Source organism: Ailuropoda melanoleuca, chromosome 8 (genome assembly GCF_002007445.2).
Source record: "Ailuropoda melanoleuca isolate Jingjing chromosome 8, ASM200744v2, whole genome shotgun sequence".
Lineage (NCBI taxonomy): Eukaryota > Metazoa > Chordata > Mammalia > Carnivora > Ursidae > Ailuropoda > Ailuropoda melanoleuca.
The window spans coordinates 117,394,963-117,415,982 of record NC_048225.1 but is presented as its reverse complement, the minus strand read 5'-3'; the positions used below and the strand labels follow the sequence as shown (position 1 = coordinate 117,415,982).

Below are 21,020 nucleotides of genomic sequence, written 5' to 3'. Positions count from 1 at the left end.
CCCCACAAGTCATCCTTCATTTTTCCAAACTAAATAATATTAACTTAAAAAAAAATCTGTCCTCATAGAGGAATGTCTCCACTTTTATAATCCTCTTTTCTAGCTGTAGAGCAATAAAAAGTAACCCATTCATATCACCAGATGAACACCACAGATCTTGTAACTTTGACATTTCATAGATAACCCTGTCGCTGATTTCATTTTGGTTAAAACAGTACAACGAGTAAAAGGGTTGAGAAAAACTAACATTTCCTTATAACTGGTAACAAGGAACTCCCTTTTATGAAAAAAAATCACAAACTCTCCTTGTTGTTTGACTTGGATGACTTGGCATTTCATTCCTAGGAAATGCTTGAGTTACTAGGAAAAACTTGAATACTTCAGGATGCATTTTTTCCAAGATAATTCATAATGCTGTTAAAGAAGAAAACTGTCAACACTGATTTTTAGAGAAATCTACTGTTTAGTTTTCACTCTGATTCCCTTCTCTAAGTTAGATTCCTAAGTAAGACCAGTCCCCCATGACCCTATGTTGTACTTTTCATGCATTTTTAGTATGGAAATTAAAGGTTTAGGGCAAAGTAAATTTCATCTATTAGCCTTCCTCTATTCCCATACTTACTGTATTTACCACTTAATATTCTCCTTCACTTCCCAACAAAGATCTCTGAATGATTAATAAGAAACAATTTGTATTTTTCTGGAAAGAAAAGCTATCCTGTACAAATTATTCCATTTTAGCTGCTCAACATTCCTACTACTTTAGTAAGTAATAAGCTAATTCTCACCAGTTTATTTTGCCACAGATGAGAAGCATATCTGCTCCTCTGAAATGCGGTGGCTCAAAATGGCAACCCAATGATTCTCTGACAGTAATAATCTTAAAGAACTACCCAATCTAGAAAGTTGATCTTAAATTTAACCAGAGCACTTTGAAAAGCCTTGTGAGAATGCCATTCAGCTTCTATAACAACATCTTAACTTGTCAATGAAGTCTAGAATACCTTCCATGACTAAAAAAGGGGTGGTGGGGGGTATGGAGTAAAGACTATACTGGATCCTCTAACAAGGACCAAATGGTATTAAATATCAAACATTCTGTAGCTTCTTTCCTGTTTTTGACATAGAAACCTTTTTACTTTTGTTAAGATTACTTAAACTTCTAATTGGCTTATATCTGAAATGATACACCTAGAAGACTTCTTTATTTAGCTAGGCAATCCTTCCATTTTTGGGGGGGTCTCTACTCATTCTACTCATGTGATTTTTAAAAATTTACTTATTTATTTTAGAGAGAGAGGGAGACAACATGAGCAAGAGGGGCAGAGGGAGAGGATGACAGAATCACAAGCAGACTCTGAGCTGAGTGCAGAGCTTGACGGGGGCGGGGGGGGGACTCAATCTCACAAACCTGAGATCATGACCTGAGCCAGAACCAACTGAGCCACCTAGGCACCCTGTGATTTTTTAGGTAAAAACTCAAGAAACTCAAAGATGTATCATCCCTAAAGATCAAAAGTGATTTTAAACTTCCACAGATTTTAATAATTATATTTCAAAACCAGTCAATACTTTAGAAGTCCCAAATTATAGCTTACTAAGGATTCCTCTGTTGAAATACAATCTTTGGAATGATTTTCAGGATGTATTAAATTTCCTCATTAAAATCATATACCAAAAAATATATATATTTATTTCCTTCCTGCACCCTTGATTAAATCAGATAAAGGTTAAATTTCATGATTCAATTTTGAATAAAATTTTAATAAATTTTGAATAAAATTTTAAAAAGATATTTGTACATTCTACATTGCTCAAAGGACATTTATCTAATTTTACATTGGATATGTGCTAGAGATACTGTTGTGCTTTTGTCAATGTTCACATTTTCTATACTTCTATACTTTCTATACTTCTATCATGTTTAGTATATATCTTCCTTTAGTATAATCAATGTAAAATATATTCTAGAAAGGTAGAGGCCATATCTGCTTTGATTCGTATTCAGCAAAGTAGTAAACTCAAATCAAACGGATATTCTGATGCCTGTGACGGTCAGAATACCTATAAATCTTTACCTGAAAATGTTGAAATAACCTCAAATGTTGTTTCCAAAGCAGAAGCAACAGATGTTACTTTATCTGCAGCAAGTATGTACAGATCTCCAGATCTGGAACATTTCACAACAGCATAACTAAAATAAAATTTAAAGAGAAATTTAAAATTTAAAGAGAAAATTACTAATAATGAAAAAAGAAAGAGCCACATAAAATACCTGAAAATATTTACATCATTTTAGGAAAATTTAAGATAAAAAAAGCACTACTTTCAAAGAACTTCATCCCTTACATTTGTTTTGTTTTTCAAAAAAGCTGGAAATGAGGTCTTTTTTTTTAAAATATTTTATTTATTTGAGAGAGAGAGTGAGAGAGCACATGAGAACGGGGTGAGGGGCAGAGGGACAAGCAGACTCCCCGCTGAACAGGGAGCCCAAAGCAGAGCTTGATCCCAGGACCCTGGGATCATGACCTGAGTCCAAGGCAGACACTCAACCAACTGAGCCACCCAGGCACCCCTGGAAATGAGGTCTTAAACAGAATCATTTAAAGCTTAATAAAAGCTTAATAAAAGCTATATGAACATAAGAACTAAATTATAATTTACTAAATTTTAAGACAACGAGATGAAAAAAATCCAAAATAACGCTAATGATGGCACTGATCCTGTATGTGGATAAAATAAAAAATACAGTAATATACTTACTTTGCATCTGGCATATAACAAACAGCTTGATTGGCTGGAATTGTCCAAGGCTGGGTGGTCCAGACTAAAAAACTAACAGGAGATGAACCATCTGTGAAAATAAAATTTCAAACATGCTAGCAAATGTTACAATTCCGTACCTTTAATAAAATCAAGCAATGAATAAATCTTACCGATGATAGATACCAACTTGGGAGAAGGTTTCAGGACAGGGAATTTTACATATACTGAGCGACTGACATGCTCAGGATTATACTCAAGTTCCGCTTCAGCCAACGCAGTCCTAAGGTTTAAGAATATTAGACATAAATATCTGAGGGATCACAAAATTCTCCGCTTTAACTACCAAAAACACATACATACCTTGATGAGGGAGACCAAAACACAGGTTTGTAAGATCGATAAATCAAGCCCTAAAAAAGACAAATATATTATATGAAGCAGGAATTTTATAACACATAATTTAACATACTCAACGGAAAAAAATACTTCATTACCTTCTCATACATTTGGTAGAAAATTCTCAACTGTTTGGCCTCATATTTTCTATCAAATGTATGATAGCAATTAGTCCAATCTGCCATTATTCCCCAACGAATAAATGCTGATCTCTGTTTCTTAATTGCTTCTTCAGCAAATGATCTAGCTAAAAAAAATTAAGGAAGAAAAGCATTTGAAAACCAATAAATTCAAACTCTTAAACATGGTTTAGTAGGTAGGTCTCTAAATGGAGATATTGTACACAGTGTATATACCATAAAATGTATTTAATAGGAAAATTATTTTGAAAGTTAAATGTGTTCAGAAGCTAGCTAAAACAAATTCTAAAATTAATTAGAATTTCAAAAATATTTTTCAGACTTTATACAATGACCTTCCATTTAGAAAAAAATAAACTGGAAAAATATTCTTCATATTTCTTAATTTGAGAAAAGATAAAAGAATGATTCTTATTTCATTATACACAGAAAAAGTAACCAGTACATCTAGTTTAAGCCAATAATAAGATGTTTTACAGTGAAGTAAAAAAATCTTCACAGTCATATGTAAATACATAATAGTTTTAGAACAAGAGAGTCCTCCCTGACCTAACCTACTAAAGGATCAAATGACATTAATTTAAAAAATGTGTATGTATTTTAGAATTGACTTTTAGTCTAACACTCAAAATAGAGGTCAAAAAGCTCCAGGCAGGAAAGTAAAAAACATTGAGCACAATAATAATTTCACAAAATATGAAGATCAAGGAACCGAAAAATGGACTTGGCAATGCTCAAAAATCTTTCCTTCAGTCTCTGAACATAAGTTCTTACAAAAGTCAATTAAACAAGATCTGAATTTTCTGTGACAAAAATTCATTTCTAACAGAACCCATTATAGCCAAAAAACCAAAAAAAAACAACAGAAATTCTCTTTAATTAAGCCCTGGCTTTTCCAAGGAACCAGTGTTTAAGAATAATCATTTCAAAACAGAAACAGATTATTTACCTTTCTTTCTAATTTCCACAGCTGAAAGATTCTGAGCTTTTCCACCAAGTTCTGATAATACTTTTATTTCAATGGGTAACCCATGACAATCCCAGCCTGGCACAAAATGTATTTTGGAACCTCTCATCATATGGTATCGATTGGCTATATCCTTCAAAATCTGCAAAGATAAGATGATAATTGTCATTCATACATAAAGCATGTGACCTAGTTATATTCCTTTTTTAAAAAAATTTTTATTTAAATTCAATTCAGTTAACATATAGTCTGTTATTAGTTTCAGGGGTAGAATTTAGGGATTCATCAGCTGCATATAACACCAGTGCTCATTACATCATGTGCCCTCCTTAATGCCCATCACCCAGTTACCCCAGCCCCCCACCCACCTCCCATACAGCAACCCTCAGTTTGTTTCTTTTACCTAAGAGTCTCTTATGGTTTGCCCTAGTTATAGTCCTTTATATCATTGTAAAATACTGAGAAAGTGCAATTTTAAAAGGATTTTTATAAACAAAATAACCTATTAAACTTACTCAAGTTCTACATAAACACAACAGTAACACATATTTGAAGTTTTAAAATGCCATTAACTCAGAAAACAAATCAAATCAAAGATTTCAAAGTGAAAAACACTATGCGCAGAATTAATAATTTGTTTGTAAAGTCGGAATATGCAGAAAAGCAGCCTATACTGCCTTTTTAAGAAACAATGTTGACCTCCTAAAAACCAGAGTAAAAATAAGTCAGTGATAAATCTGCTTTACTCTTATTAAAAACATTATTAACATAAATAACCCAATATTATTTATATTCACAGCCAAGAAATAATATATAATCAATGCAGAATTTATAATGTACTTAGAGTATGGGATATCACAGTTAACTCTAACACTGCCAAAACTCTTACTAAAACACTAGACCTCTTCACTAGGTATAGTTCTATAACTGATTTCCCTTCTTAGTTCATTTTAGAGACTAGAGGACAGCAGAGCCTTTTAAAAATATATTACCATTATAAAATGGAAGATCAAAGTCAAAGGACAAATTTGGCTCCAAGCTCAATTTCCTTCTTCCCAAAAGGAAACAATGTAGTAGTCCAGAAAATTATTTCCTCCTTTCCACATCTATCAAAAGTAGAAAAGATATTACACATTCCTCCCACAACTTCCCCCACTTAAAATCTAACTTTCCAACTTCTTACTGGACAGCAGGAAGAAGCCCTGTGGCCTGGGTGGTAGTCACAGGACATAGAAATTAATCTAATTATATATACTAAAGATTTGTACACTTTCAGTAGGTATATTATTTAAATCAATCAATATATAAATAACCTTCATCCCACTTACTCTTATTTGAAACTGTTTTGTTTGCTTATTATCTGTCCCTTCTCAGTAAAATACAAACTCCTTGAAAATCCCATCTGTCTTCTTCAGCAAATTCCCTGCATTTAGAATGGTATCTGGCACTACTCTATAAAATGCCTGTTGAAGAAATGAATGGGTACATACATGCTCTAGACTGTAATGTCTTATAAAGTAGCCACTGGCCACCAGTTGGCTACTGAGAAACTGAAAACATGGCTAGTCCAAATTAAGATGGACCATAAATATAAAATATATACCAGATTTCAAATATTGAGTACAAAGAAAATGTGAAATATCTCCAAAAAAAGTTTTACAGTGGCTGTATATTAAAATGGTAGCTTAGATATGCTAAGTTAAATATAAAAGTAAAATAAGGTTCATCTGTTTTTTTATTTTTATGGGGCTACTAAAAAATTTTAACTTACCTATGTGGCTTACATTTGTAGCTTGCCTTATTTCTAATGAATAGTGATGCTTTTGACCATGTTAACAGAATGGAATCATTTGAGCTAAAAATGAAGAATGTCCCTAGTAGGGAAAGGTATATGTGAAGTGTATGTAAAAGGAACAGCAAGGATGCAAAAACGATGTTTTATTAGTCCTCCCCAAACACGTTCCTCCATATGTTTAAGAACCCCTGGTCTCTTTGGTTCACAATAACCCTCTGTCCTCATTTCTCCTTTTGTCTCTTTCATTTTCCTATACAATACTCATGTATTCCTTTGTTTGACATATTTTTGAATGTCTACTATATGTCCAGAATTGTTCTAAGAACCTAGAGCATGGAAGTAAACAGAAGAGACAAGGTCCTTCTGATGAAGAAAGACGGAAAATAAATATATTCATTTACTATGAAGAAAAAGCAAGGTTAAAGGTTTGAAAACAGCACGTGAGCTGGTGGTGGTGGCAGTGCTGTTTTAGAGCAAGATCAGTAAAGCCTGATAAGATGACATCTGAACAGAGACATGAAGGAAATGAGAAAGTGAGCCATTTAAATATCTGGGAAATGCATTCCAGGTAGAGGTAAGCAAGCGAGACTACCCATGGTTGGTCTGGAAAAGCAAGAACTGTTCCTCCTCTAGTTCCAAAGGGCCCAAAGTCTTTGACAGAACCTCCGACTATGCACATAAGAGGTAGATTTGCATGGTGCCTCAGTTTTTTAGAGAGTAACTTCTTCTCTCCCCTCAATCCATGTGGAGCTCACTCCCCTCCACTCCTGCTACAAGGGTGGACACATAACCCACTGAGGCCTTCAACATATTCTATCCCCAAGTCCAAAATGACTGATTCAGGGATAGTCTTGTGATAATCAGGACAAGAAGAGTCAATTCCAGGACTTTTGTAAGAATTGCTGGGAAAGAGAAGATGGGAGAATATAAGCCTATAAATGTTGGGAAATGTGTGGGATGGGACTGGGGGTAAGGGGAGCATCAAAAGGGGAAACCATGCTTAACAGTGAAAGATGGAGAGAAACCAACTCTAATAGTATCTGAGCTCCTGGGTCCAGCCATGAATGGAGCTGAAACTATCTCTGGACTCTACAGTTAAAATAGCCAATACATTTCCATTTTTGCTTAACCTTGTCAAGAGTTGCCTTTCTAGAGCAACCAAAAGAATCCGGAACAATAGAGTTTTTATACTTTTGTTACAATATATGATCTTACTGGGTATATTAAAAATAAGAAACTAGACTTTCTCAGATTAAAGTGTCTTAATTCTTTGAATACATGCAGCAGAGAAGTTCCAAAAGACAAATGGATAAGTCATACTTAAATAATTTAAAACAGAGAAAACAACCTAAAAGGAGTAACTTTAAAACAAAGATAATACTTCTTGAAGCTTCTGTGTGATAAGTAACAAGAATGTATTAAAACAGACAAGACTAGGGGCGCCTGGGTGGCACAGCGGTTAAGCGTCTGCCTTCGGCTCAGGGCGTGATCCCGGCGTTATGGGATCGAGCCCCACATCAGGCTCCTCTGCTGTGAGCCTGCTTCTTCCTTTCCCACTCCCCCTGCTTGTGTTCCCTCTCTCACTGGCTGTCTCTATCTCTGTCAAATAAATAAATAAAATCTTTAAAAAAAAAAAAAAAAACCAGACAAGACTAGTCCAGACACCTATTTTGTTTTATTGATCAGAACAAATAACACTGCGCTATATTCCTATCTGGTAGAGCAATGTGTTCCTTGATCTTTCTTTAAATTTTGACTATTCAAACACATTTACTTCCCAGATTTACTTTTTAGCCATTGAGCATGTTAAAATTTTTTAAAAATATTTTCTTTGTTGTTCATGATTATAAGAGTAATACAAGTTGTTTTTTTTTAAAAAGAGTAATACAGGTTCCTTGTTCTAAAAAAAAATACGAATGTAAGAGAAATAACAAATATTAGGTTTAAAATTTTTTTGCAAAATTAGATCCTAATGTAACACTTTTAAAATTGTTTTTCTTCCTTCAGTTAATAATATTTGGACATCTTTCATGTCAGTACAGATATATCTACCTGATTCATTTAAGATTCCATACTACTTCATTACCTAGGCTTATTTAATCAAGTCTCATTAAGGACATCCAGCATAGGCTACCAGTATAAGTTAAACCTAACTGCTCTATTCCAGTCAGGCACCCCTTCAAGCAAAAGCTGAGTGAAGAGCCTAGACTTCCACCTCTGCAAATTTGTCACAAAATTTGACACCTCCTCCCCAGCCAGGATGGTGTCAAAGAAAATCAAGTAGCAAGTGGGGACTATATCCTTATGGGTGGTAATGAGAACTTCTACAGTGTCAGTGGAGACCATGTAAGGAGTCTGGACTTTCATTCCCACCCAGCAGCAATGAGGCACCCCTCCCTGTTTCCACTGGCGTGCTTAGAGGAGGCTTAGTGCAGAGCTGGGATGTTCACCACTGCCCAGTGGTAACAAGGCCACCTCCTCCCCCCGACCGGTATCAGTAGAGGCCATGCAGAGCAGGAATATGGCACACTACCACTTTCTAGCTGGGCCGTAACAGTGGAGGTTTAGGGGGAAGCAGAACTCCTATCCTGCTGAGCAGTAAGAAGGAGCTCCCCTCCTTAGTGTTAGAAGAGGCTGAGTGGGGAATCCATCTCTGCTGGAGAGGTGTCAGTGAGTGAAAGCTGCTAAAACAGACTGTCTAAAGAAGATCCGGACTCTCAAAAAATACAGAAATGTCAAGGTTTCAGTAAAAATTCACTCATCATACCAACACTAAAGACCCAAAACTGAATGAAAAAAGAGAGTCAGTAGATAGCCAACACTGAGATAACAGAGATGTTAGAATAACGTGAAAAAGATTTTAAAGCAACTATGATAAAAATGGTTAAGCAAGCAATTGTGAACACACTTGAAAAATATGAAAAAATAAAAAGCTTCAAAGAATTTGTATGTATAGAGAAAAAGTAAATGGTATTTTTTTACTTGAGGTATAACTGGAACATCAAATGTAAATTTTAAAAGTGAAAAATAAGTAAAAATAACTTTAAAAGTGAAGCAGTAACTGAAATAGAAATTCAGTGGATGTGCTTGCCTGCAGAATGGAGGGGACAAAGATAAGAACCACTGAACTTTGCGACTGAATGATAAATTATTCAATTTAAAAAGCAGGAGAAAAGACAGGGGAAAAAATGGAAATCAGGGAGTTGCAGGACTATCACAAAAGATCTAACACTGGTGTCACTGCTGTCCTGAAAGGAGACTGTTTTAGTTATAAATGAAAAACTACATGAAAAAGTACTGGCCAGAAACTCCACAAACTGGTCAGGGATGTAAACCTACAAATTTAAGAAGCTGAAGGATGTCCAACATGAAAAATCGAAAAAAATCCACACCAAGAGACATCATCATTAAATTTCTGAAAATGAAAATGTCTTAAAAGACACCAGAGTGGGGCACCTGGCTAACTCAGCTGGAAGAGCATGAGATTCTTGATCACAGGGGTGTGACTTCCGGTCCCATGTGTGGTGTAGAGATTACTTAAATAAAATTAAAAAATAAAAAAGTCAGAGAAAGAAAATTACGTCTTGTTTATACATGAAAAATAATTTAAGTTACAGTAGCGTTTTCATCAGAAAATATGAAGGCCAGAAGCAAGTGGCACAATAATTTTCAAGTGCTTAAAAAAAAAAATCAGTCCAAAATCCTAGATGCAGCAAAAAATATATTTGAAGGATAAAATGAAAATCAAGATATTATCAGATGAAGGAAAGCAAAGATGATTTTTGACCAGCAGACCTACCCTAGGGAAAAGCTACAGGAAATTCTCTAAACAGAAAGAAAACTTAAAGGAATGTGGAAACATCAAGAAGGAAGAAAGAACATGGTAAACAGAAATATGGGTAAATACCATAAACTTTCTGTTTACTCAAATCTTCAACTTATGTTTCATAGCTGAAAAAACAACTACCACAAACTGTCTTATGGAGACAGAAACATATGTGAGGAAATATGTAAGACAAGTTATGACTATGGGAGGGTAAAGGGATGGAAAGGCAAACACACTTCTAACCAATCCATGGACCGAAGAGGAATGAATTCTCAAGAGAAATCTCAAAATACAATGAACTGAATAAAAATGTAAGCTAAATACAACATGTCAAAATTTGTGGAACACAAGCTACAGAAGAAGTGCTAACAAAAATTTACAGCAATAGGGGCGCCTGGGTGGCACAGCGGTTAAGCGGATGCCTTCGGCTCAGGGCGTGATCCCGGCATTATGGGATCGAGCCCCACATCAGGCTCCTCCGCTATGAGTCTGCTTCTTCCTCTCCCACTCCCCCTGCTTGTGTTCCTTCTCTCGCTGGCTGTCTCTAACTCTGTCAAATAATAAATAAAATCTTTTAAAAAAAAATTTACAGCAATAAAATGCATATGTTAGAAAAGACAAAAAGTCTGATCAAAAATGTAAAATCTCACCTCGAGAAACTACAAAAAGAACAAATGAACTCAAAACAAGCAGAAGCAAAGAATAATAAAAAGGAGAAATTGATGAAATTAAAAACAGAAAAAAAAAAAGAAAATTCAATGAAACAGAGTCTGACCCTGGGCATGACAGTGCAAGGAACTACATGTGGGGCTCGGTCCCAGGACCCCAGGATCATGACTTAAGTCGAAGGCCGGATGTTTAACTGACTGAGCCACCCAGGTGCCCCTGTCTTTGATTTTTGACAGTTTTGTTATAGTGTGTCTTTTAGAAGACCTCTGGGTTTTGTTTGTGAATGTATGAGTTTAGTGAACTTGGACATCCACATATATCCCCAGTTTTAGGAAGTTTTCAGCTATAGTTTCTTTAAACTCTCTGACTCTTTTTTCCTCTCTTTTCATTCGGGATTCTCATAAAACACAGATTTCTTTTTTTAAAGTGGTTTCAAATTAGTTCTGAAGGCTTTCTTTATTCCTTTTCATTCTTGTATCTTTTATACCTTTAACTGGATAATTTCAAATGATCTGTCTTTGATTTCACTGATTCTTTCTTCTGATGGGTTGTGTGGGCTGCTGAAGCTCTCCACTGAATTCATCAGTTTAGTCACTGTATTCTCCGGCTCCAAAATGTATTGTTGGTTCTTCATTGTTTTCTATTTCTGGACCGAACTTTTCATTTTGCTCTTGTACTGTTCTAATTTTATTAAATTGTGTTTGTCTGATCTCTTGTTGCTCCTGGAACATCTTTAGGACAGCTTTTCGAATTGTTTGTCAGGCAGTTTGCAGATCTTCATTTCTGCGTGTGTTTTTCTAGAAGTTTACTTTGGTTCCTTTAGACATATACATGGGAGCATGCTGGAGTGTGCTGTGGTGCAGGATGTGTGAAGGTGTGTGGCCATTCTAGGTTAGGGAGAGGGCTGGTGTAGTATCTGCTCGGTGGGGAGCCTGCTTCTCCCTCTCCCCCCTACCCTCTGCTCCTGCTTTCTCTCCCTATCTCACTGTTTCTCAAATAAATAAATAAAATATTTTGTTTTTTAACCAAAGACAAAATAAGAACCTTGAAAGCTGCTAGAGAAAAAAGTTTGTCAATTACAAGACTCTCCCTCCCCCATAACGCTATCAGATTTCTCTGCAGAACCCTTGCAGGCCAGGACAGAGTGGAATGACACATTCAAAATGCTGCAAATAAACTTCCAACCAAAGCTGTCACTGAGAAATGAAGGAGAGATGAAGACTTTTCTAGACAAACACTGAGGGAGTTCGTCAGCATTAGACCTACCATACAAGAAATTCTGAAAGAACCTCTTCAAGCTGAAATGAAGGGATGCTATTTACTACCAGGAAAACACACAAAAATAATTAAGGTAAGTGTATAGTCAAATTGAAAATACCCCAATACTATAATATGTTGGTCCATTTATGCCATACTCTAATATAAAACCAAAGGACAGGGGCACCTGGGTGGCTCAGTCGGTTAAGCACCCAGCTCTTGATTTCTGCTCAGGTCATGATCTCAGGGTCCTGGGACAGAGGCCCACATTAAGCTTGACACTGGTTACGCAGCCTGCTTAGGATTCTTTCTTTCCCTCTCCCTCTGCTCACACGTGCGTGTTCTCTCTCCCTCTCAAGAAAAAAAAAAAGAGCCCAAAGGGCAGAAACATAGAAAACTATAGCTACAATGACTTGTTAGTACATACACAAAATAAAAAGATGTAAACTGTGACATCACAACAGAAAACAAAATGTGTTATAAGTAGTAAAAGGATAGAATTTTTGTTTGTGACTGAAGTTAAGTTGTTATCAGCTTAGAAGACTGCTAATATTTTATGTAAACCTCATAGTAAGCACTGAAGGAAACAAAGGCAAGAGAAATGAAGATTAAATTAAATCTCCGGGGGCATGTGGGTGGCTCAGTGCTTAGACATCTGACTTTGGCTCATGTCATGATCTCAGGGTCCTGGGATCAAGCCCTTCACTGGGCTCCACACTCAGTGGGGACTCTGCTTCTCCCTTTCTCTCTGCCCCTCCCCTGACTCATGCTTTTTTTCTCTCTCTCAAATAAATAAATAAAATCTTTAAATAAATAAATAAACCTCCTTACAGCTTGCAGCCCACTGATACCTGAAACATGCACAGCATGACCTTCCTCAAGGAAATCACGGCTGCCTTAGTGCCTTAATGTTTATGTTTTATTAAAAACTAAAAGTAACCTTAACAGCAGTGAGCCCCTCAAGGTCCTGAAAGCCTTGCTTCCAAATTCCTTAGAGACTTACACTATCCCTAACCCCCACTCACTAAAAAGTATGTAATCAGCTACTCCTCACAACCCCAGTGCAGCTCTTTCTGCCCATGAGTCCTGTCCCCATGCTATAAGAAAGTCACCTTTTTGCACCAAAAATGTCAAGAATTCTTTCTTAGCCATTCTCTCATGAATCCAAAAACTTCCAAATTTCATCAGTAATCACAAGTAAAAACCTTCAGTAAATGTATAAAAGTTATAGAGAAGGTAACCAAAGCATACCACTGTGAAAAAAAAATCATCAGTTCACAAAGGAAGACAGGAACAAACAGAAAAGAGTTGGCTTTAGTAAGTCTTGCCTACCAATAATTACTGTAAACGTAAATGGATTACATCACCAATCAATAGATGTAGAATGGCTGAAAACACAAGACCCAACTGTGCAGCCTCTAAAAGACTTATGTAAGATTTAAGGACACAAGTAGGGATCAGGTGAAGGGACAGAAAAAGAGATTCCACACAAATGAAAACCCAAAGAGAAAGACATAGCTATACTTATCTTAGACAAAACAGATTTTAAATCAAAAACTATAACAAGAGATATGGTCATCATAATGATAAAGAGGTCAATTTATCAGGAGGATGTAAGTCTTAAAAATATATGCATCCAACATCAGAGCACCTGAATATATTAAGTAACTACTAACAGATCTGAAGAGAAAAACACACAAGAATACAGTAATAGTAGAGGACTTCAATATCCCATTTTCAACAATGAATAGATCAGTCATACAGACAGAAAATCAGTAAAGACACCTTGGACTTGAACTATACTTTAGACCAAATGGACCTAACAGACACATACGGAACACTCGATCCAGCAGCAGCAAAATACAGTTTCTTCTCAAGCACACACAGAACACCGTCCAGGATGGATCATATATTAGCCTACAAAACAAGTCTTAACAATGTGGAAAGATTAGGAACACATCAAGTATCTTTTCATACCACATGGTATAAAACTAGAACTCGATAATGGGAAGAAAACTGGAAAATTCACAAATATGTGGAAAATAACATATTTCTGAAAAACCAATGGGTCAATAAGAGATAAAAAATATATATATATCTCGAAACAAACAAATATGGAAACACAACATACCAAACCTTAGGGGATGGAACAAAAGCAGTTCTGGGAGGCAAGTTTATAGCAGTAAGTGCCTACATTAAAAAGAAAGATCCCAGACTAACTAACTTTACACCTCAAGGAACTAGAAAAGAACAAACTAAGCCCAAAGTTAACAGAAAGAAGAAAATAACAAACATCAGAACAGAAATAAATGAAATAGAGAATAGGAAAACAACAAAACTAAGTGTGGATTTTTTTTTTTTTGGATAGACAAGATTGACAAACTTTTAGCTAACTCAAGAACAGAAAGAACTCAAATAAAACTATAAACCAAAGAGTAGACATTACACCATATTTGAAAAATACGAAGAACCATAAGAGACTACTTTGAACAATTATGTGCCAAGAAATTGGATAATCCAGGTAGGCTGGCCTCCCAGGACTGAATCATGAAAAAATAGAAAATCTGAAAAGATCAGTAACAAGTAAGAAGATGGAATCAGTAACTAAAAACCTCCATGGGGCGCCTGGGTGGCACAGCGGTTAAGCGTCTGCCTTCGGCTCAGGGCGTGATCCCGGCGTTGTGGGATCGAGCCCCACATCAGGCTCTTCCGCTATGAGCCTGCTTCTTCCTCTCCCACTCCCCCTGCTTGTGTTCCCTCTCTCGCTGGCTGTCTCTATCTCTGTCAAATAAATAAATAAAAAAAAAAATCTTTAAAAAAATAAAAAATAAAAAAAATAAATAAAAACCTCCAAACAAAAGTCCAAGACCATATGGTTTCGCTCATTCTACCAAACAATTACAGAAGAATGAATGACAAACCTTTTCAAACTCATCCAAAAAACTGAGGAGGTGAGAATACTCCCAAACTCATTCTATGAGGCCAGCATTATCATGATACCAAGGACAGATAAGGACATGACAAGAAAACTATAGTCCAAAATCCCTGATGAATAAAGATGCAAAAGTTCTCAACAAAATGCTGTCAAACTGAATTTAATAGTACTTTAAAGGATGAAACATCATGAGCAAATGGGATTTACCCCTGGTATTCAAGGATGGATCAACATACACAAAACAACTGATATACTAAGTTAATGGAAGGAAAGATAGAAATCATATCATCATCTCAGCAGAAGCAAAAAAAGCATCTGACAAAATACAACATCCATGATAAAAGCTCTCAACAAAGTGGGTATATAAGAAATGTGCCTCGACATAAAAAAGACCATATTTGACAAGCCCACAGATACTATCATGCTCAACAGTGAAAAGTTGAGAGCTTTTCCTCTAAGATCATGAATAACACAAGGGTGCCCACTCTCACCACTCCTATTCAACATAGTATTGGAGGTCCTGCCAGAGCAAACAAGCAAGAAAAAGAAATAAAAGGCATCCAAGTCAAAGGAAGCAGTAAAATTACTAACTGTGGTTACGGATATTAACTAATTGTGGTATTCATTTAGTGATACATACACATATCAAATCACTGTGTTGTATACCTTAAACTAATACAATGTTATACATCACTTATGTCTCAATAAAATGGGGAAGGGGCTAAAATTAGTTCTCTCAAACAATTTCATACTGGTGCTATTTACTATCTACCCCCACATAATTGACCTGGTACCTGCTAGTACTCCCAAAACTCAGCTTAAAGATCACTTCCTCAGGAAGACCTTCTCTGATACTGAATTCAAATAATTATTCTAAAATTCATCTGGAGGGGCGCCTGGGTGGCACAGCGGTTAAACGTCTGCCTTCGGCTCAGGGCGTGATCCCAGCGTTCTGGGATCGAGCCCCACATCAGGCTCTTCTGCTATGAGCCTGCTTCTTCCTCTCCCACTCCCCCTGCCTGTGTTCCCTCTCTCGCTGGCTGTCTCTATCTCTGTCAAATAAATAAAAAATCTTTATAAAAAAAATAAAAATAAATAAAATTCATCTGGAAAAGCAAAGAAACTGGGGCATCTGGGTGGTTCAGCTGTTTAAGCATCTGCCTTCAGCTCAGGTCATGATCCCAGCGTCCTGGGATCAAGCCCCACATCAGCCTGCTCAGTGGGGAGCCTGCTTCTCCCTCTCCCTCTGCCTCCACCCTGCTCCTTTTCTATCTCTTGAATAAAATCAAAAAAAAAAAAAAAAAAAGGAAAACAGAGAAAAGTAAAGAAACTGATGTTGCTAAAGCAATTTTGAAAATAAAATGGGAAGAATGAGACTACCCAATTTCAAGGCTTATTCTGTAGCTACAGTCACCAAAACTGTGGTATTGGCAGGACAGACACAAAGATTAATGGAAAAGAGCAGAGAATCCAGAAATAACGCCACACATATTTGCCCAACTGATTTTTGACAGTAGTACAAAAGCAATTCATTAGGGAAAGATATTTTACTTGTCTTATTATGTCTTTCCTGATCAGAGCATAAGCTCCATAAAGACAAGACTCATCTCTGTTCACTGCAATTCCCAGAGTCCAGAAAAATGCCTGGCACACAGCAGGTGCTCAATAATTATTTACTAAAAATATTTACTAGAGTAAAATAAAAATAAGCTCAAAGCAAATACCAGTGGTGTTATTTTTCACACAGCATTAAAACCGTTTTTTGCTGTTTTCTACTAAGACATTTTAGTTTTGGGGCACCTGGGTGCCTCAGTTGGTTGAGTGCCTAACTCCTGATCTTAGTTCAAGTATTGATCTCCGGGTTGTGAGTTCAAGTCCCTCGATGGGCTCCATGCTGGGTTTGGAGACTACTTAAATACACTTAGTTTTACCCATCAATGCAAATTTACATAATTGTCATAAAATTAGAATACACTCTTTTGTAAAGTGTACTTAAAGATTTTTCCCTCAAGTCTTATAAATTAAATTACAATTACCTTATTTAAAGCATGTCCAACATGTGGGTCACCATTTGCATAAGGAGGTCCATCATGAAGACAAAATTCTGTTTTTACTTTTCTTTCTCTTTGCCATGAATAAAGTTCTGAAAATCCACATTTCTGTTTAAAAAGAACCATAACGTCTGAACATCAAACAAATAACATAACCCCTGAATCTTACCATAAATAAAAGCCAGCATTCGCTTATTTCTTATCCCATACCAATGTATTCAACTCTAAAACCCAATAGTGAGGCTTCTAAAACGCACATCTGAGTCCTCATCTTTTAAAACTTTTTAATAGTTTCCCCATAGGCTTCAGATTGAAGTTTAAGTTCTTTATACCGTAAACAGGGCCCTGCAAAAGTTAGTACCACCAAATTCTGACCAGTTTCTCAGAACTCCCCACCCTCCACTCCTCAGTGGAGCCATGCTGAAGGGCCCAGAGACTACACCCCAGCCCACCTACACACACTCTTATTCTTGCTCTCCTTTGGCCTCAACATTTGGTACCTTCCAAATCCCAACAATACTCACTGCAGCACTAGTCCCCTTCTCACACCTACTGTGTACCCCCGGCCCAGTCACTTTGCCCTTGTTCCCTTATTTGAAAAAAAAAAAAATGTTAATAATAGCCAATTCACAGAACTGGTGTGAAAATGATATGAGAAAACATTTGAAATTGTCACAGTTCCTGGCATATCCATGGTACTGAATAAAACACTTAAAAAAAGTACACGGCCAAAACAGCTTTATTAATCTAGAACTCTGGTAACTGCTGTAAGAATATTTAGGCTAAGCAAATTTACTTAACCAATATATGCTGAATATCACAGATTTTAAAGACTCCAGAATTACAGAAGTTAACAAGTGAATCTGCCGTTAGAAAATTCAGTCTAGTACAGGCGACAGATGCAGATTTGAGGAAGGGGATTCTCAGGAAATTAAGTACAGCTCCTCTATCTGCAAACAAGTCAGAATTCCAACTAGGCGCCTGACACCACAAAAGTAGTTTCAACTTTCCCACAGAATCGAATTTTTATTTATATGTGTCCATGTTAATTTGCCTTTCATAAGCCAGTGGAAAAGTGTCCAAATTAAACTTTTTTTTGCCTAAAAAAATGGGACTTCTATTCAGTGCTGTGCTATGTAAGCATCCCCCTTAATATTCCGCTCTGGAATCTCTGAGGGATTCCCCTAGAGGTTTTCAAGCAAAAAACTCTAAGGGAAGCAGATGATTTCCACCGGCCCGGCCACAACGCCCCCGCCCAAAAGGGCCGGGAGTCGGCGGCCCGGTCCCACCCGCCAGGGGTGTGGTCGCCCGGAGCGGCTGCCGGCTAGGGCCCTTCTTCCCTCCGCCCCCGGCCAGGTCGGGCCTCCCTGCCCACCTGCTGGATCTCGAGCTCCGTGTCGGGCTGCTGGCGGCCCAGCAGCTTCATGGGGAAGCTGGTCTGCGGCAGCAGCACCGTGTCCCGATATCTGCCATTATTCGAGCTCTGCAGCTGGTTACTGGCCCCGGTGACTGACCGCACCAAAAGCCTCCTTGTCGTCCCTCGCCACCCCGGGTGACAACGAAGGCAGGGTGGCATCCATAAATTCCGGGCCGTGGCCAGAGCCGCTGCCCCCGGCCCGCGCGGGGGCAGCCCCCAACGCATGGCGGGCCAACCCCGGCCTCCCGGGCAGCGCCAGGTCCTCAGCGGGAGGTTCCCGCCGGGGCTCTGGAAAACCGGGACCCCAGAGAACCTCCACGAGCTCTGCCGGAGTGCGCACGCGCGCGGGGCACGGAAGGGGCGGGAAGCAGGTCCTTCCCAGAGACCTCAAGAACGCAGCCACCACGGGTCTTGGCGGCAACCGGGGCGGGGCCGGGCTGATCCTGAGGGGCGGGGCAAGGTGTGGCGGGCTTGCCCGGGCTCAGATTTTAATAACAGAGCCTGACTTTATTTTTTTAATGTATTTTAGTATATCCAGTATATATAATATATAGCAAACAATTAACATATTTTAGTATATCCAAGATATTATCACTTCAACCTGTAATTAATATAACATTATAAAAAATATATTACATTGTCTTCATACTGAATCTTTGAAATTCAGTATGCATTTTACACACAGCATCTCAATTTGGGCTAGTAATTTGCCACGTGCTCAACAACCACACGGACTAATGGCTACCTCAGGCGGCCGCACCTCTTTGGCTGAGTGCAAAGTTCAGTACCAATACTATAACCCAACCTAATTATGTAATTTTCAGATTCCCTATATCCCTGTTATGTCCCACTCCTACAGAATAATATATAGGGTGTAGGACTTGAGCCCCAGTTTCTGACAGAAGCCCACTTCTCTGAAAGTTTGTGTTAAGCCACTTCTACAACAAAAAAAAAGTGAAAATAGCATTCACTAGCTACATTAGTACCTGTTTTCCCTAACTGAAAGAAAACGAAAGAGGATTTTCGCTTTTATAAAAAAAAGTGAAAATAGCATTAAGCATTTGTTTTGCAGCAAGCCTTTATAGAGACAGCGGGCACCTCAAGCAACCAGAGTGGCCCTGCCAAGCTCCAGCCCTGGGAACTACTCTCAGCATCAGCTGCTAGCCCTTTGATCTGTGTCGGTGAGCAGCTGGGCTCTATCTCATTTTATTTTGTGCATCTGTTAGCAAGATGTGTCCTAAGATATCAGGAAAGCTTAAGAAAGGTTATTTTGGGCATCTGGGAATGCTAAAAAATTTTTCCATGTAAACTAATGGTAATTGCTTCTTTGCTTTACTCCATTTAGGCTTATGAAAGTTTCATAGGAAAACTCTAGGGGGAAATCTGTATTTGGTTGGCCCAGTCATAGTAGTTCACAATTGTTACCTTTTCACTGTAAAGTGTACCTCTTCCTATTCATGACACAACATCTAGAAGACTTGGCTTGCATAAATAAAAAGACTGACCAATTTTCTACAAAAATAAAAAGAAAATTTTATATGGAAAAACATACCACAAAGTAAGAAGGCAAGTGGCAAATAGTAGGCATTCAGTGTCAGCCTTTCACCAGGCCCTGTACCCAGCTCCTTAGCTAATTTAATCATTAACCCCTGTAACGTAACATGCCAGATCAACCCTATGTGGTGAGGTAGGTATTATGGGTATTGCCATTTTACAGAGAAGGAAACTGAGGCACATAATGTTAAGTAACTTGCCTAAGATCACACAACTAAGAAGTGGCAGAGCTGGGACTCAAGTCCAGGCAGTTGGATTACAGTACCCATATGGATAATCACCATACTATGTTGCCTCCCCTACACTATACTGTGGGAGAAAACATTTGCAAACACATTTTAAAAATTAATATCCAGGGGCGCCTGGGTGACTCAGTTGGTTAAGCGTCCAACTCTTGATCTCAACTCAGGTTTTGATCCAGGGTCATGAGTTCAAGCCCAGCATGGAAATAAAAATATCCAGAATGTATAAGGAGCTGCTACAAATCAGGAAAATAAATATAAACAACTGAATGGAAAAAAAAATCACAGGATAAGAACAGGCAATTCATAGAGAAATGGAAAAGGCAATATACAAACTCAAATATACTCAAAGACACTCAACTTTAGGAGTCATCAAGGACAGGCAGTTAAAACAAGATACCATTTCCATCCAACAGATGAAAGCAAAAATTAAGAAGTTTTATAACAAGGACTGGGAGGGTGTATGAAAGTGGCCTCACACTGTTGTTGGTAATTATAACTTGTACTGCCTTTTTGAATGGCAATTCGGCAATATCTGTCATCATTTCAAAGGCATTTCACTTTGGACATGTAGTTCTGCATCTGGGAATCGATCCTGTGAACTTTAGTCTAACAGGACCACAATGATAAATGCACAGAGACGTTCTTCTAACCAACCCTACATAACACACTGTTGAATTCAACTGTGCTCTCTGTCTCACCTATACATCCGGTACTGAAGGTACACTCAGCCCGCAGAGCAGAAGGCTAATCTCTCTGGCACCTGCATGCTTTTCTTTTTCTCCTGTTGAGCTTACAGTCAGCTGTGTCTATCCTTAAACTTAATTCAAGCCAGTTGTACTTGTGATGTAATTACTTAATTTAATGAAAACTAATGTATGTTTAAAATGGTAAATTTTGTTATATCTATTTTACCACAATAAGTGGTCTGCCTTAAGTCTCAGAGTTATGAAAATCAAATGAGATTGTAAAGGTAAAAGCCTTTCCAAGAGCTCCACGTAATGG

At 37.6% G+C, this 21,020-nt stretch overlaps 1 protein-coding gene across 1 annotated transcript in view; it reads right to left on the bottom strand.

The window, feature by feature from the left end:
• IARS2 (isoleucyl-tRNA synthetase 2, mitochondrial) overlaps positions 1-18,444 on the bottom strand; it is a 55,991-nt gene extending 37,547 nt beyond the window's left edge. Inside the window, exons 1-8 of the mRNA XM_034667204.1 lie at positions 18,178-18,444; positions 16,788-16,910; positions 4,252-4,411; positions 3,261-3,409; positions 3,127-3,176; positions 2,937-3,046; positions 2,764-2,854; positions 2,079-2,194 (exon numbers count right to left, since the gene is read on the bottom strand). Coding sequence (XP_034523095.1) covers positions 2,079-2,194; positions 2,764-2,854; positions 2,937-3,046; positions 3,127-3,176; positions 3,261-3,409; positions 4,252-4,411; positions 16,788-16,910; positions 18,178-18,444 — 1,066 coding nt within the window. The remainder of the gene's footprint in view (positions 1-2,078; positions 2,195-2,763; positions 2,855-2,936; positions 3,047-3,126; positions 3,177-3,260; positions 3,410-4,251; positions 4,412-16,787; positions 16,911-18,177) is intronic.
• Between the last annotated feature and the right edge of the window lie 2,576 nt (positions 18,445-21,020).